Raw genomic sequence first — 15,124 nt, forward strand, 5'->3', positions numbered from 1 at the left:
TTTACGATTTTTCATATACACTAAATCTGATATTTAGCTGCATTGAATCATTTTTGAATTTCTATGTGGTTAATGTAACAATTAAACTTTAATTGCTTGTAACAAAAATATACCTATTAACCTTAGTTTTTTTTTCAACAATTAAGGATATAAATCATGCTACTAAGGTAAACACTATTAAAATTTCTTATTTAGTTTTTTGCACTTAAAGAAAATATATTTTTATCATTTGCAAAAAGTTTAATGAAGAGTGGCAATAAGCTAACTAGATAAAGCTACCCTTCACATGTAGGAAAGCAAGCATCTCCAGTCTTGGTCTAAAAGGCTCCTTTTTTATGGCGTAGGAGGAAGTCCACTCCTCAATGCAATAATTTCCCGGACAACTGGACAATAGGCAATTATTGTTTTAGTAAATAATAACAATTCGAGTGTATTTTTACATAGTAATTGAATTGCTTGGGCAATTGTTGTTATTATTATTATTTTTAAATTAATAAAAGGATGATATTAAGTTTAATTTCAGATAAGATTTTCAACTGATCTCGTCACGTCACGTGTCATCATTTGAAATTATAATTTTTGTGGATAGATTTTATATAAGATTTTTAACTAATATGTAGCGTCAAGTGTTATGATCCGGTATGAATTTTGAAAATATTGAGATGTAGTGTAGAATGGTTGGGTAATTCTAGGAAATTGTTTTTTTTTTTCATTTTTGTGTATTTTTAATTTTTTAAAATTTTATCTAACTGAATTAATATGGACCGTTAGATTAAAACCTTTTTGCAATTTAACAACCCAGATTGTGGACCCCAACGACTATATCCCACTTTTTCATATTTTTTTTAATTCTTAACCCTAAAAATGTCACATATTTTTTATTTAAATCTACACTAAAATGATGGGAAACCCTAAAAATATCTGCTTGATTTGGACTGAGTGTGCTGCTCTGCGGGACCCACCACACTTTCTTGTCCTCCCATTTTGTTTTTCTTACCATTGAAAGCCACGGTCCAGATTTTTTACCTTTGAAAATCCAACGACTATAAAAGGGCCACGCCGCATACCTGTCAGTTGCACTAAGTGTGCTGCACTGCGGGACCCACCATACTTTTTTGTCCTTTAACGTGCCTCTCACATGCGGTGTAATCCACGCACCTAACGCACAAAAAAGAAAAAAGAAAAAAATCACATGACCAAATCTCTTTTATTTTTTCAGAACATTATCAAATTAGAGATGTGCTATTCACACACCTCATTTTACTTCTCACACATCTCTTGTTAATTTTCGTCCGTTGATATTTTTTAATTCATCCGATCCGACAGTTGAAAACTAAAAAGCTGTGGGAGAAGTAAAAAGGGATGTGTGGACATCACACCCCTCAAATTATTGTTGGAGACGAAAAAAAAAGAGCTTGAATTATATGTAAAAATTATTTTGGAGGGTTAAAAATAAGGTTTATTTGGAAGTACTTTTAAAATGAAAGTGCGTTTAAAGAAAATATTTTTGGATCCAAAAACACTTGAAGTATAAGATTGTAACTAATAAATTGTTTGCTAGTATGATATGTTATTTAATTGATACTTGCTAAGTTCTAGTTGTATTTGGACTTGATAATGTTGTGAAATGTTTAATCTTTTGGTCGAATTAACGTGTAAGATGTGTGGATGTTTAGAAAATTAAAACTCTTGAAATGTGGGGATTTTTTTAGAGAGTTGTTAATCCCCCCCCCCCAAAATCCTATTTCCCTACCCTTTTATTAATTTATTTTTAATGACATGTTTACCCCTATGTCAAATGATGTAAATACCTAAATAATATAGAACCTTCTCTCTCCCTCCCTCTTTTAGACCTCTTTCGGCTCCACTCTCTAGAACTCGCATCCCACGAATCTTCTTATTCATAATTCTAACCAGTTTGACGGCAGCCATCCTCCACCGGCTTGACACTTCAACCTAATATTTTCCTTCATCTCAATCGAACTCACAAATAATAAAACTCAACTTCAACCATGGATGTTGTCGTGGATGTCGCTCATCCTCCTCCTAGTCAAAATGGGCCACGTCAAGGCCTTCCCCTCCAAATTTCCAGAGAGAAAAAAATTGTTTCTGGTGGGAAGGAGGTTGTTGTCGAATTGAGTCGGATGATGTTAATTGTATTTAGGATATTTCTGGAATAAAAGTGGGTGGAGAAAGAGTATTAAGCATTTTTAACTTTTTAAGGGGAGTGAAATTATAAGGTGGATTGGAAAATAGGATAATGGGGTAGGTCTAGTTACACTTTTTTTTTATTATCTGGAAGTGAGAGGTCTTAGATTCGAATCTCATGGATGACGAATTCGATACCAAATTAGGTTGTCCATTGTGTTACTCAGCCGAACTCCCCCTCTCCTTAATATAAAAATAACGATGTACTACAAAAAATAATACTCTTAAACCGATTGAACCAAAGCGATTAACAATAATTTGATATGGTAATATTTCAATGATGGCATTCGTCAACACCAAATCAAATTGAACAGCTAAATGTTTGTTAATTCGATTGTATTTTTTATATTAAACAAACTCAAACTGAACCGCGCTCATCCGAATTAAATGGGATGGCACGAGTAGGTCAGCTGTCCTTTATTTGGATAACAGAACACATGGAAGTCAGGATCCGCCATCAATATGTCTAATTATTAATTTCCTTTATTTATATATTACTAGTGGTCAGCAATAAATATAAAACAAAATATAATATATTTTTCTGGTTTCAATATGATACATCTTTCTGATTTTCCAAAGATTCCGTTCCTCTTATTTTGTTTTTTTGTGTGTGGAAGCTTTCCTCTTATTTTTGTTTATAAATGAAGGCTGGGTTTGGTTTGGTTTCTAACTTGCAAGAATCTATCTGAAACAAAAAAATGGTAGCTTTGATACCCCAAGAAAACATGGTTGCTGCTTTGGTATCTCGCACTGGAAGGCATATGCAGCGTTACAGCAAAGGTCATCGCCAAGTTGTAGGGTTAGTCTCTCTCTCTCTCTCTCAACTTGTATATCTGCCGCATTACTTATTAGTGGAGGGGCTTCTTCTTCTTCAACCCTCTGTGTCCCATGTTTAAGCCCTCCTTCTTTCGCTTAGTATAACTTATAATAGTAGTATCGCTTGTATTAACGAAGAAAAATTGATGTTTTTGGTTACTGATGGAGGTATTGCCTTTTGTACTGTTTGTGCAGATGTATTCCGTATAGATATAAAGCTTCCAAGCAAACTCCCTTTAAGAATGATGCAAAAGAACTTGAAGTTCTTGTCATTAGCTCGCAGAAGGGAAAGGGGATGCTCTTTCCAAAGGTACCCTAATCTTCTTTTCTATCAAATTAATGGTGATTTGTTGCAGTAATTAGTTTAGTTTAAATCATACAAAATTTTCCATTAATCCTAACAGGGAGGATGGGAACTAGACGAATCCAAGGAAGGGGCAGCGGCACGAGAGACGCTAGAGGAAGCAGGAGTACGGGGACTCATTGAGGTTAGCGATGATCTTCTCTGTTACTTATTATTTAGTTCAGAGTAATGCTAGTTGTACCGTATTTACTCACTCACTACCTTGCTAATCACCTCTTCTATGATAGAGGCGGATCCTATTAGTGTATGTGGGATCCGCACATATTCGAGAGGTGATCAGCAATGTGGTCAGTAAATGTGGTCCAAGTAGCAATGCTCGTCGTCAGTCTAGCTTGTTACAACTGATTTAGGAAATACCATAATTTTGATGTTCTTGTTATTTTTTTGCAGCGTGAATTGGGTGAATGGAGTTTCAATAGCAAAAGCCATGATTCTTACAAAGAAGGCTACATGTTCCCTTTACTTGTTCAGGAGCAGTTGGATTTCTGGCCGGAGAAGAACCTCAGGCAAAGAATTTGGGTATGTTTTATTTTATGTGCATGTTTAATTTGACCAATTATTTTATCCAATTAATGTAATATAATTGCTGACTTAATTTGGAAATAATTGCGAAAAATAGATGAGTGTTGAAGATGCAAGAGAAGTTTGTCAGCATTGGTGGATGAAAGAAGCCTTGGACAGATTAGTAAATCGACTAACAACTCAGCAACAAAAGGATCAAGGCCCTCTTCTTAAATCTAGGAAGGAAAATCTGATCGCATGTTTATAGACAAGTGCTTTCGGAGAAGTGCTTACGGAGATATCAGTATTGCTTTTTCCTCTTCGACAAAAAGCATTTAGGTACAGTACTCTCCTATGGGATTCAAACAAGCAAGAAAAAAGCCACAACTGAAAAGCATTTGCTTCTTGTTTTTGTTTTGCTGGAATTCTAATTCCAGAAAATTTTGTATCAATCATGTTGGTTGAAGCTAAAGAATGTGAGCAAGATTGTTTCAAATAATAAAGACGTTTCGTTTTTCGCAACTTCGTTTGCTGTTCGGCTAATCTATGGACTTTCGAGCTTGAATTATGTAAAGGGAATGCAAAAGGAAATGGAAAAAATGGGTACTCTTTCATCAAATGAATCGCCTGTAATTTGCTCGCAATTTCACTTTCGTCTTTGTACTAAGTTGAAATCAAAACAGAGCTGCAAGAACAAAACTGTTTAAGAAACTACATAGTCGAAGAACATTCAAGTTAATATAATCAGTTGTTTCTTTCGCTTTCTCTGTTGACCTCTCAAACCTGAAAGGAATGCCAATATCAATACACACAGAGTCCTAACAGAACACACAAAGGATCGAAAAAGGAACGAGAATGTTTACGTGTTTTCTCCTCTTTTCTTTTCCTCCTCGAAGCCACGTTTCTTCGTTTTGGGGTCATCTCTTTCCCGTTTATGTGTACCTGAGAGAGAAGGGAGAGTGTAATATTGGAAATAGAAGAAAGGGACATAAAAATTAGGTTTCTTAGCCAAAATGGTCTATGAGATTTGCATAACACATCACTTTAGTCATTGAGATTGAAAATCAATAGAAATAGTCCCTGAGATTGTCCACCATCCATTGTTTTGATCCTTCCGTTAAAATCTCCATTAAGTGTCTCATAACTCTTGGCCGGAACTTTGAGCAATTTTCAAAGCTTCGTAACTCAATCGTTTTTTAACCAAATTCGACTCATAATATATCAAAATGAAGATAGGAAAATGCACAACAAGATTATATCTATTTGGAAGCCCAATGGTTGTGGAGATGGATGGACAATAGCTTGAAAGGTAACTGGTCCGTGGGAAAACTGGAAAACTGGAAAACTCGCCTGAAACTGGGTAAACTTTAAACGTTCATAACTTCTTCAATAATCAACGAAATCCAGTGATCCAGAAACAAAAATCATACTTCTCGACGAGAAGAAGAGAATGGTACCTTTCTCGATAGCTAATTCGCCGTGGTTTGGCCGGAAACAGCTCGAAAGTGGCTAACTCAAGATCAAGCCAGCCAAGTTCGAGCCGTTTTCCGGCCAAACCACGGTGAATTAGCCATTTAAAAAGATACCATTCTCTTTGTCTCATCGAGAAGTATTATTTTCATTTTTGAATCACTCGATTTCATTGAGTATTGAAGAAGTTATAAACGTTTAAATTTTAATCAGTTTCAGGCAAGTTTTCTAGTTTTACCACAGACCAGTCACCTTTCAATCTTAGGGACCAAACTTCCGGCCAAGAGCTCTGGGACACTTAACAGAATGACCAAAATAATGGATGGTATGACCAAAATAATGGATGGTGGACAATATCAGGACTATTTATATTGATTTTCAATCTCAAGGACCAAAGTGATATGTTATGCAAATTTCAGGGATCATTTTGGCTAAAAAGCCTAAAAATTAACACTGAAACAAAGTTTTTAAATGAAAGATCATTTGAAACTTTTAAGGGCTTTGAGTAAACAGAAGTTGTAATCATTCAAATTTTGAGAAACAAACTCATTAAAGAGTAAGGTCGCTCGGTAAATTTTGGGACTGTTTGAACGGCCCATTCAACCATTTGGACTAAGGAATAGACCCGGGCCTGACTTTTTCTCATCTGGGTTGGGAAGCTCAGCCTGAACAGAGAGTTGAATCTTACAGAACTTAGGCTGGGAGAGGTCTACCCGTCTATACCTCAGGCCTGATCAGACTGGTCCTGCCCATTTTGCACTGAAAAAATATAGGTAGATATAAATTCCTGAGAATACTTCTGCAGAATTTTGTCTATTTGACGAACATTAAATTCGATAACGGGATATGATTTCTGCACACCACTTTTTTCTACTGCATACCACTAGTTTTTTGTTGTAGTGTTTGTAAAAAAAAAATGGGGCAGTGTGAGTTCAATGCTTCGAGATTGTTGCTCCCATTCCACTGTGCACAGTAAACACTTGTGGTATCGGCCGCTTTCTCTCTGCCATAGTACATATTTGTTTTCTTGTTTTGTTAAGTAACTCTCTGTAGTAAATTATATATGAAATAGTGGAGGAGAGGTGGGCAGGCTAGCTGCATGTGTATGCAAGGTTCTAAAAGACGTTAGGCGTTGATTGGACGTCGGGTTAGGGCCTAGCACTTAGGCGCCTAGGCGGACCATAAGCGGGCGCTTAGGCAGACTAGGCGAATTTAAGTAAATCTATTATATTTCATGTAAATAAGTACATGTATATACTTAAAATATATATAATTTCATCATAAATTACAAAATATAATGTCATATATATTATGAAGTATTGGAACATAATGAAAACATAGGGAACAATCATATAATTTGTGTTCATTTAGTATTCAAGAAGTCTCTTACAATTTATTGAAAAGAATAAAATGCAAAATGAAAGTTATATATTTTCTGTCTAATGAGTTGCAACCTAGGCGGGTGCCGAGGTGCGTCTAGTCGAGCTAGGCAGATGGTTAGGCGGGCTAGGAGGGTTAGGGGGTCCAATGCGAGCGCCTCAGTAGATACAATTTCTTAATTTTCAAACATCTAGACATTAATCGGGACGGTGGCCAATTTGTGTGTATGTTACTTTGTTTTTCCCTCATAACACATAATGATGAGTGTTCAATTCAGTAATGTCTTATTAAATTTATGGTATTTTGTCTTGGTCTCTTCGTGCCGTGCACCACAAGGCTCTACGTACTTCACACTTGTGGTACGTATAAAATCCCACCATGCCTTTGTCATTGCCATTTTGCTCTCTTAGGTTAGATCTAATCAATATTCACGAGAGTGTATAACAAGAGTATATACATACACGTTATGTTTCAACAATCCAATTCTTTATTTTTTATGTATTTCCTCAAAGATCATGTCTAACAAAAGTCACTCAAATCTGAAACATGACCGTTGGATTAAATTTTGTTTATTTGTAGAACTGTATTCGTTTATTTTCTTTAATATAAATGAATTTTTCAGTGGTTTTGGATTTGAATACTTTTTTTTGCAACGATGATCTATGAATGATGTAATAAAATATAGAAGATTCGGATCATTAAAATGCATTACGAAGTAGACCCTACACAATGTATGTCAAAATGTGTATTCCCAAATCCTAACTCATATATGTGTGTGTATGTTATAGAAACGATATTCAAATAGAAGAGATTCAAACTCAAGACCTTGGTGCAACAGAGAATAATTTTAACCAGTGAGCTACAATAGTAAATATATCAATAATAAAACCATATTCTATACACGGTTTCACCAAATCCACAAGAACTATCCAAAGCCATATGGTGCATTCAAGGACTGCAAAAGAAATACTAAAAGCTCCAATACATGAGTATAAGATTAATGTCATTTGGATCTAACTTTCAATATGACTTTTTAATTCCTGAATTAGTCCCAAATTTACAGTGATAAGCCACTTAAGATTGACACATCTAAATATCAACACATTATTAACACTCAGTTATGAGTTCAATTGCATGATAGACGCCTACGCCTATGAGTTGTTCATTTTTTGCTTTTACTTACTAGTAACAACGTTTTAAAAAAAGGAAAACTAATGAAAAGAGCTTGAAAACTTTGAGTTTTAATGATAAGGACAAAATAAAGGGTAAAGTGAATAGTACCAGGATTGACTTTTTAGTGTAAAAATGTGGTTTTTCGTTAAAATTAACAATACCGAATGCTTTTCGTTAAATTTCCCTTTAAAAAAACTAGTACTGAGACTAGCCTAGGTGGGTTGTTTGAATCGGGCTTTCAAAAAAATGCCTCTGTCCAACAGGAGTGGACTATAGACTAGCATAGGCGCCTGAAGCGGTAGCCTAAGTGTTGTTGAGGCATTACCTGAGCATTTGAATTTATTTATTTATTATTTCTAAAAACAGTCTAAGCCCAACACGATGTCGTTTTGAGCATAATGTTTATCTAAATCATGCTAATTTTTATGTTCCTAACTTAGTTTAGGTTATTATGACTTTATGATGTCAATTAGAGAAATAATAAAAATAGTCAAATATTTGATTTATTGACATGCTTGATTGATTGTTTTACAAGGTATTATATTATATAATTAAGCATTATAATAATTTTAAGGTAATTGTGCTAATTTTTTGCTAAATAATGCACAGAAACAAAGGTTTCTTTCTCTTGACGGTTATTACCTCACGTCTCAAGGCTATTGCCTAGACGAAGCTATTCATGAAACGACTTAGTTTCATCTTCGTCTTTTAAAACATTGGTTAGGATACAAAACTTTCATGTTAGCTAATTGTGCTAACAGAAACAAAGGTTTCTTTCTCTTGAAGTAATTAAGCTGTCCTATGCCTGTAAAGTAAGGCGAGAGTGCAACTAATACTATTGTGGGATGGGCACCGTTGTGTTTGTGTCTTCACTCGCAAAAGGTCTATCTATAATTCATGGTAAAGCGCCTACCTATGATTCGATGAATATAAAGTCCCACTAGAAATTATAGAAAAAGAAAAGAAGTGCAAGCCTTTCTGCGTCTTGAGGTTCTTTTCGTTGTACACTGAATATACCATAAATCAGAAGGTAACAATTTATATGTTCTATAAGTCATGATGTGAATAATATCCCACGTTGGAAAGTTAAGAAACCGATAGTTTATAAGGAGTTTAGTCAGTCCATGACTTGTCAATTGGTTTTGTGACTATAACTTCAAAATAAGACATCAACAACATAATAAATACAAACGATGATAGGGTAGAGGTTCATGGGTCACGACATTAACAGAGTCAGAAATTTGTCGATGTGGGACCTAAATATACAATCTATTTATATGTAGATGATGCTTTACAACAATGACGGAAAACAATCATGTCTATGCACTTTAGTCATCCCCACCAATTTCTCTTCCCCCTAACAACTAATTAACTAACCTACTAACACTATTGTTCTACTCAAAATATTAAAATTTATATCATTTCGCTTCATTAAAGATGAATGAAACAAGATCAAACACCTCGAATATGTGCATGTAGTTTGAAGATGATTCCGCATATTCAAAATACATCATACAATCACCATCTGTTATGATTGCAGCTAGAGTAATGAATAAGGATAACATATATGTTTGATACGTCGGCAATACTGTCACATTATGTATTATAATATACCGAAAAAGATAAAGCTGTATCCATTTTTTGTAATGGAAAAGGTGCAGCTTTTGTAGTATATGTTATTAACCTTTCGTTTTGGTTCTTTTTAAGAAAAACTCCTAAAAAAGATAGCAGCAAGTTGATTATTACTTGTTAGTCCTTTATTAAGTGATTTAAGATCCGGTGTTAAGTAAGCTAAACACTGGTAGAGAAGTGCAATCTCTCTCTCGCTAATGGCAAGTTGTACTATTCTCTCCCTCTTCACATTCCTTGTTTCTGTGTCATATCTGTACCTTCCATCATCATGTTCCTCCTCCACAGACTCCTTTGTCTTCGGAGGCTGCACGCAGGAAAAGTACGCACCCAACTCACCCTACGAGTCCAATCTCAACTCACTCCTCACCTCCTTGGTCAACTCAGCTACCTATTCCTCCTACAACAACTACACCATCATGGGCTCAAGCACACAAGACGTAATCTACGGGCTGTACCAATGCCGCGGCGACCTTGCCATGCCCGACTGCGCCACCTGCGTTGCGCGTGCAGTGAGCCAGGTTGGACACCTCTGCGCCTACACTTCCGGTGGCGCTCTTCAGCTACAAGGATGCTACATCAAGTATGACAACACTACTTTCTTGGGTCTGGAGGATAAGACTGTAGTGTTGAAGAAATGTGGACCGTCGATTGGGTATGATGCTGATGGAATGAGCCGTAGAGATTCAGTGTTGGCTGCCTTAGTGGGGTCTAGCGGACCATACCGGGTGGGTGGTTCAGGGGACGTACAAGGTTTGGCTCAATGCGTCGGCGATTTAAGCTTGGCCGAGTGTGAGGATTGCATATCGGAGGCAATCGGACGGGTGAAAAGTGAGTGTGGTGGCGCAGTTTATGGTGATATGTTCTTGGCCAAGTGCTATGCTAGGTACTCAACTGGTGGATCAGATGTTTACACCAAGGTCCATCATCATGGTAAGTTAGACAGGAACCTTTACGGTCACGTTATTTTGCGAATAATAGTCGTATAATCAATTTAGGTATCTGGTCTAATATCTTAGTCGATAAGATGCTAAGTTTCTACTTATGCATCTTGAGTACGATATTCTCTTCTCTCTCAAATTATTGTATAGTTTCTAACTCTCCACCTCCTTTTAATAATAATTCAAAAAAAAAAAAAAAAAGCTATGCAGACCTAGCTCGATATGAGTAGAAGAGAGAGGGGAATTTGATGACCCTAAGCATTTTTTATTCTTTAATGAACATATTTACTTATAGGGAATAAGAATTTGAATAAATTGTTTATTCTTGATTTTGTTCATGATTTATGTGCATTTACTAAAATATGGAATGAGAATGATTTCATTCTCAACTTTTTCAATTGTTTACAAACACACGTGGAATCGCAAAGTGTGAGTTTTTTCTTAAAATTCATAGTCAAATATCTGAAATCCAGGGATCAGATCGACGGGTCCCATTTTTGTTTCTTAGTTCTTTTATTTCTAAGTTCTCTGGGGTCAATCATTCATTCTCCTATTTCTATTAAGTAAGCATGTTTTTTGACTATGTTAATTTCTATAGAATTTTATTATTTTGTGGATTTACTCTTTCTTTTTTATTTTCAACCATGAATGGCAGATAAGTCCATCAATGATGGTGAGAAGACATTTGCTGTGATAATTGGATTATTGGCTGGAGTTGCCCTACTTATTGTCTTTCTTACTTTCATCAGAAGGATTTTTGGGGGCAATGGTACGTAGAATTTTCCCTTGATTGTCTTTCTTTTTACCTTCATTTCACTTTTTTTTTTAAAATCATTTCATGGTTCATATTTTATTATTAATCGTCTTTAACTTTAGAACCAGAAAGTAGATACCATATATGCAGAAATATCTTAACAAAATTTTCTGGCCGTTACTTTCTGTGCAGGTAAATAAATAAAGAACATGCAAAGTTATTGGCTTCCCGAGTGACCTTGCTTTTGGTTATGTTTTCTCTTCGTCATGTCTACTTCCGTTCCTCCCTGTCTTTATGCTTTAATTTCTTTGATTTAATTACTTTATGTCTCTCTCCAAAAGTACAGAGTTCATAGAAAAGATGATGGAAATATGGACGATGGGGGCACTTACCCAAAATCAAAGTTGAAAGGAGGGTGAGAAAAAGAAAGGCTAAAGATTCCAATCTCCTCTCCACTTAAACAAAAGTGTGTTGAAAAAAATAAAATAAAATAAAAAGATGCATATTCATTTTGTAAAAGGGCAGATGATATTTTCTTTCTGTGACTGTTTGGTACTTTCTAAAATGTCACCTTATAATTCAATTTGTATGGTTAATTTCTTCGTCATGAAGTTTTGCCATTATTTAAACAACTTTGTTATCATGTCAAAGTTTAACGAGGAAACAAGGAAAATTTTCACCCCTCACTCCTTCGTTGAAGTACAAAACTTAAAGCTAAAGGTAAACATTAAATACGTGCAATCACATTCAAACTATTCGTCGAGTAAACTCATATATATGTGCGCTCATGAATATTTGAACTTAGGCATAAGCTTACCTTCATCCTTTTTAACCACTCAAAGATTATGAATAAGATTTCACGGTTTGATTGAATTGAACATCATACACAGAAGAACAATGTTGGACGTTACATCCAATATGCATTGCTACTAAACTGTGGAAACCCCTTCTTAGATTTAGGGGGTGTATTCAATTGAGAATGTGAAAGATTTTAATGGATTTATAAATCCGTGGATTTTTATGGAGTTTGATTGATTTGTTAGATTTCATATAAAATTTTGATTCAATTCCCTCGAAATCATGCGAATATGTGAGATTTGTGGATGCTTAAAATACACTACGAAATCTCTCAAATTCCCTCTAATTCCTCAACTTTCTCAAATTCTTTAAAATTAATTTCTAATTGAATACACCTAGAATGTTATAAACTTCTTTAAAATCTTAATTGAATACCCCTGGATTTCTAAGGATTTTAATAAATTATCTTAAAATTCTAGTTGAATACATCTAGAATTTCACAGAATCACTTAAAATCCTAATTGAATACCCCTAGATTCATTAAAAGAATTAAAATCCCTTAAAATCTCAATTGAATACACCTCTCTTACAATGAAGGGAAAGCTGTGTGCATGCCACGGTCTAGATTATGAAGCGCTTTTAAAACTTTGAAACTCATCAAGAAATTTTTAACGCATTAACAACATTGAAATTGTTCAGAAGCAAATCCAACGTTTGAACCTAACCTTGTCCACACAGTTTCGCGACGTGTTCTTGCACTGCAGTACCAAACCCGCTTCAAAATTAACTTGATGGTACCAATCTGCTTTCACTTGACGGCAGATCAGATATTCATCATACATAATACACACTACAGTTTTGATTGGAGTTAAATTGTATAATGTATTCCTTCTTATTAGATGTCTGTACAACTATTTCCTTGTAAATGCAATGCGATAGAAAGAAAATTTCTTACTTTTATTAGTTCATGCAAAACCCCAAGGTACGAAGGTGAGATTATGTGCAAAAACATGCTATAAGATTTCTTTTCGCGGAAGGCCACATGGAGGAACAAAATTGCCCTCGTGATAGGGGAAACCATAGTTGTAACTCTTGAAATCGTAGAGGCTATTACATGTTGGTAATTGTTTCCCTTTTGCATCCTTCAAGACCAAAATGCATAAAAAGTTACCTTATCAACCTTGTAAATGTGCCTTATTGCTATCTGTCTATTCTCCCATTTTTTGCATTTCAGATCTTTAGAAAGGTTATGTTTTTGTTTTTATTTTCCGTTGTCTTTTGCATGATTTCATGTTTTTTCTTCTGCAATGTTTAAGATGTCGCTCAACTGTGAACAATTTGACTACCAAGCAACAAATAAAGAAGCCTTAATCAAACATATACAAGTAGCCACTTTTAGGTGCTATCTCTAATAAACTTTTGATCTCAAGAGCGGAATAATAACTCACGCGTAAGACGTCCACAAAGAGTTGTTATAACTTATACCATACAAAACAAGAGAAGCAGAGCAGCAAACTGTGCTACTACTTGTCTTGTTTTGTATGGTACAAGTGATAACAACTCGTACAAAAAAGATTGCCTTCATATCCTTTATTGTGGGTGCTTTATCCGTGCGATATTATTCCTCCTTTGAGATCAAAAATTTTTATTAGCACCTGTAATTGTCACCTTATGCATTCTTTAGTTCTTTATATTTTGACGAGTCTTCTTCATTGATGGCTTCGTTTGCATTTGTCGCAATCCATCGTCATATGCGAAGATTGAGGGTTCGTTTGGATATGTTTTTAAAATGACTAAAAGCATTTTTGGAGAAAATATTTTTGGTTCCAAATGCACTTAAAGTGCTTTCTACAAGAAGCACCAGTTATGTGCTTCTTCCAAAAAGTACTTTAAGTGCTTTTTCAGGATTTATTAGCATTTTTAGTAAGGATTGTGTTGATGCACAAAATCAGCGAGGACTTTGGTACAACAGAAAGTGTCAGGTTTGTGACTTTCGCTTGGTTGCTTCGATCACTAGTGAAGATAAGTACGTAAATGAATAAGGACAGGGAAGCAAACACAAGATGTACGTGGTTCACCCAGATCGGCTACGTCCACGGAGTAGAGGAGTTCTCATTAATTGTGAAGGGTTTACACAAATACATAGGTTCAAGCTCTCATTTTGTGAGTTCTAGTGAATAGTTTAGTACAAAATGACATTAGAGATTATTGTGGGAGAATGATCCCTATTTATAGAGGAGAGTTTCTAGTTTTGTTCTAACATTGACACGTGTCGTGTTGTGATTGGCTTCTGATGTTGACACGTGTCGAGCTGTGATTGGCTTCTGATGTCGATACGTGTCGCATTATGATTGGCCTCCTAGTTGAAGGGAAGCTTTTCTGGGTCCTTGATGGTATAACGTTGACCGGTGCTCAGTAGTTTCAGGATTGGTCGAGTATGGTACAAACAGATTGTTTCAAAAAATATTTTTACCAAAAGCACGTTTAGTTATTTAAAAGCACATCCAAATGGGCTCTAAGTAAGAAAAAAGATAAAGAAGAAGAAACAAGCCAAAAACCATGGGAGGTACATGTATATTCTCGCTCTCATGGTAATACTAAAAACCATGGACTTTATATAAATGTTTCATTCGAGTAATGCTAGGTAGATCAGATTTTTAAACTTAATTGCAAACTATCTGATGTATCACTAATAAGAAATAAGCACGTTAATCATCACTTAAGTAATAATCAAATCATCAACAATCACATCATTTGATTTGTAAAATTTGGTTTAAAGATTTGGTCCACCTAACATTACCCTTTTCATTTTTACTAGTGAGGTACTGATTGTTGGGTTTTTGGCTCAAAATTAGGATGATGCAATAAATTAGGTTTGTGTTACCTATTTGGTTTTGGTGTCCTATTTGGGTTTGGTTTTGACTTTTTAGTTAGTTTCCTTGGTGGAGAGATTTTGTCAATTACCTATTTGATTAGGATTTAGATTTATTTCCTATTAGGATTCATATTGCAACCTAAGTCCTATGCACTATAAATAGGATCTTAGGGTTAATGTATTTTGTGTGCCTCATCATGGTTTAGAGAGCTTTT

General features: G+C 35.1%; 2 protein-coding genes and 1 long non-coding RNA gene across 3 annotated transcripts; 2 read left to right on the plus strand and 1 right to left on the minus strand.

The window, feature by feature from the left end:
• Positions 1-2,794: 2,794 nt before the first annotated feature.
• On the plus strand, positions 2,795-4,411 carry LOC126612491 (nudix hydrolase 18, mitochondrial-like). Its single transcript, XM_050280917.1, has 5 exons — positions 2,795-3,007; positions 3,220-3,334; positions 3,429-3,512; positions 3,779-3,907; positions 4,008-4,411. Exons 1-5 carry the CDS (start codon positions 2,907-2,909, stop codon positions 4,155-4,157), a joined length of 579 nt encoding a protein of 192 aa, XP_050136874.1. The 5' UTR covers positions 2,795-2,906; the 3' UTR covers positions 4,158-4,411.
• An 87-nt stretch (positions 4,412-4,498) lies between these two features.
• Positions 4,499-4,912, minus strand: LOC126612492 (uncharacterized). Its single transcript, XR_007619135.1, has 2 exons — positions 4,753-4,912; positions 4,499-4,672 (listed from the first exon to the last, which is right to left on the minus strand). It is a non-coding gene; the product is annotated as an uncharacterized LOC126612492 (long non-coding RNA).
• Positions 4,913-9,617: 4,705 nt separating this feature from the next.
• LOC126612493 (plasmodesmata-located protein 7) lies at positions 9,618-11,868 on the plus strand. Its single transcript, XM_050280918.1, has 3 exons — positions 9,618-10,474; positions 11,138-11,251; positions 11,429-11,868. The coding sequence occupies exons 1-3, from the start codon at positions 9,742-9,744 to the stop codon at positions 11,434-11,436; spliced, it is 855 nt and encodes a 284-aa protein (XP_050136875.1). The 5' UTR covers positions 9,618-9,741; the 3' UTR covers positions 11,437-11,868.
• The last annotated feature ends 3,256 nt before the right edge of the window (positions 11,869-15,124 follow it).

Source organism: Malus sylvestris, chromosome 17, assembly GCF_916048215.2.
Source record: "Malus sylvestris chromosome 17, drMalSylv7.2, whole genome shotgun sequence".
In the NCBI taxonomy this organism is placed as follows: Eukaryota; Viridiplantae; Streptophyta; class Magnoliopsida; order Rosales; family Rosaceae; genus Malus; species Malus sylvestris.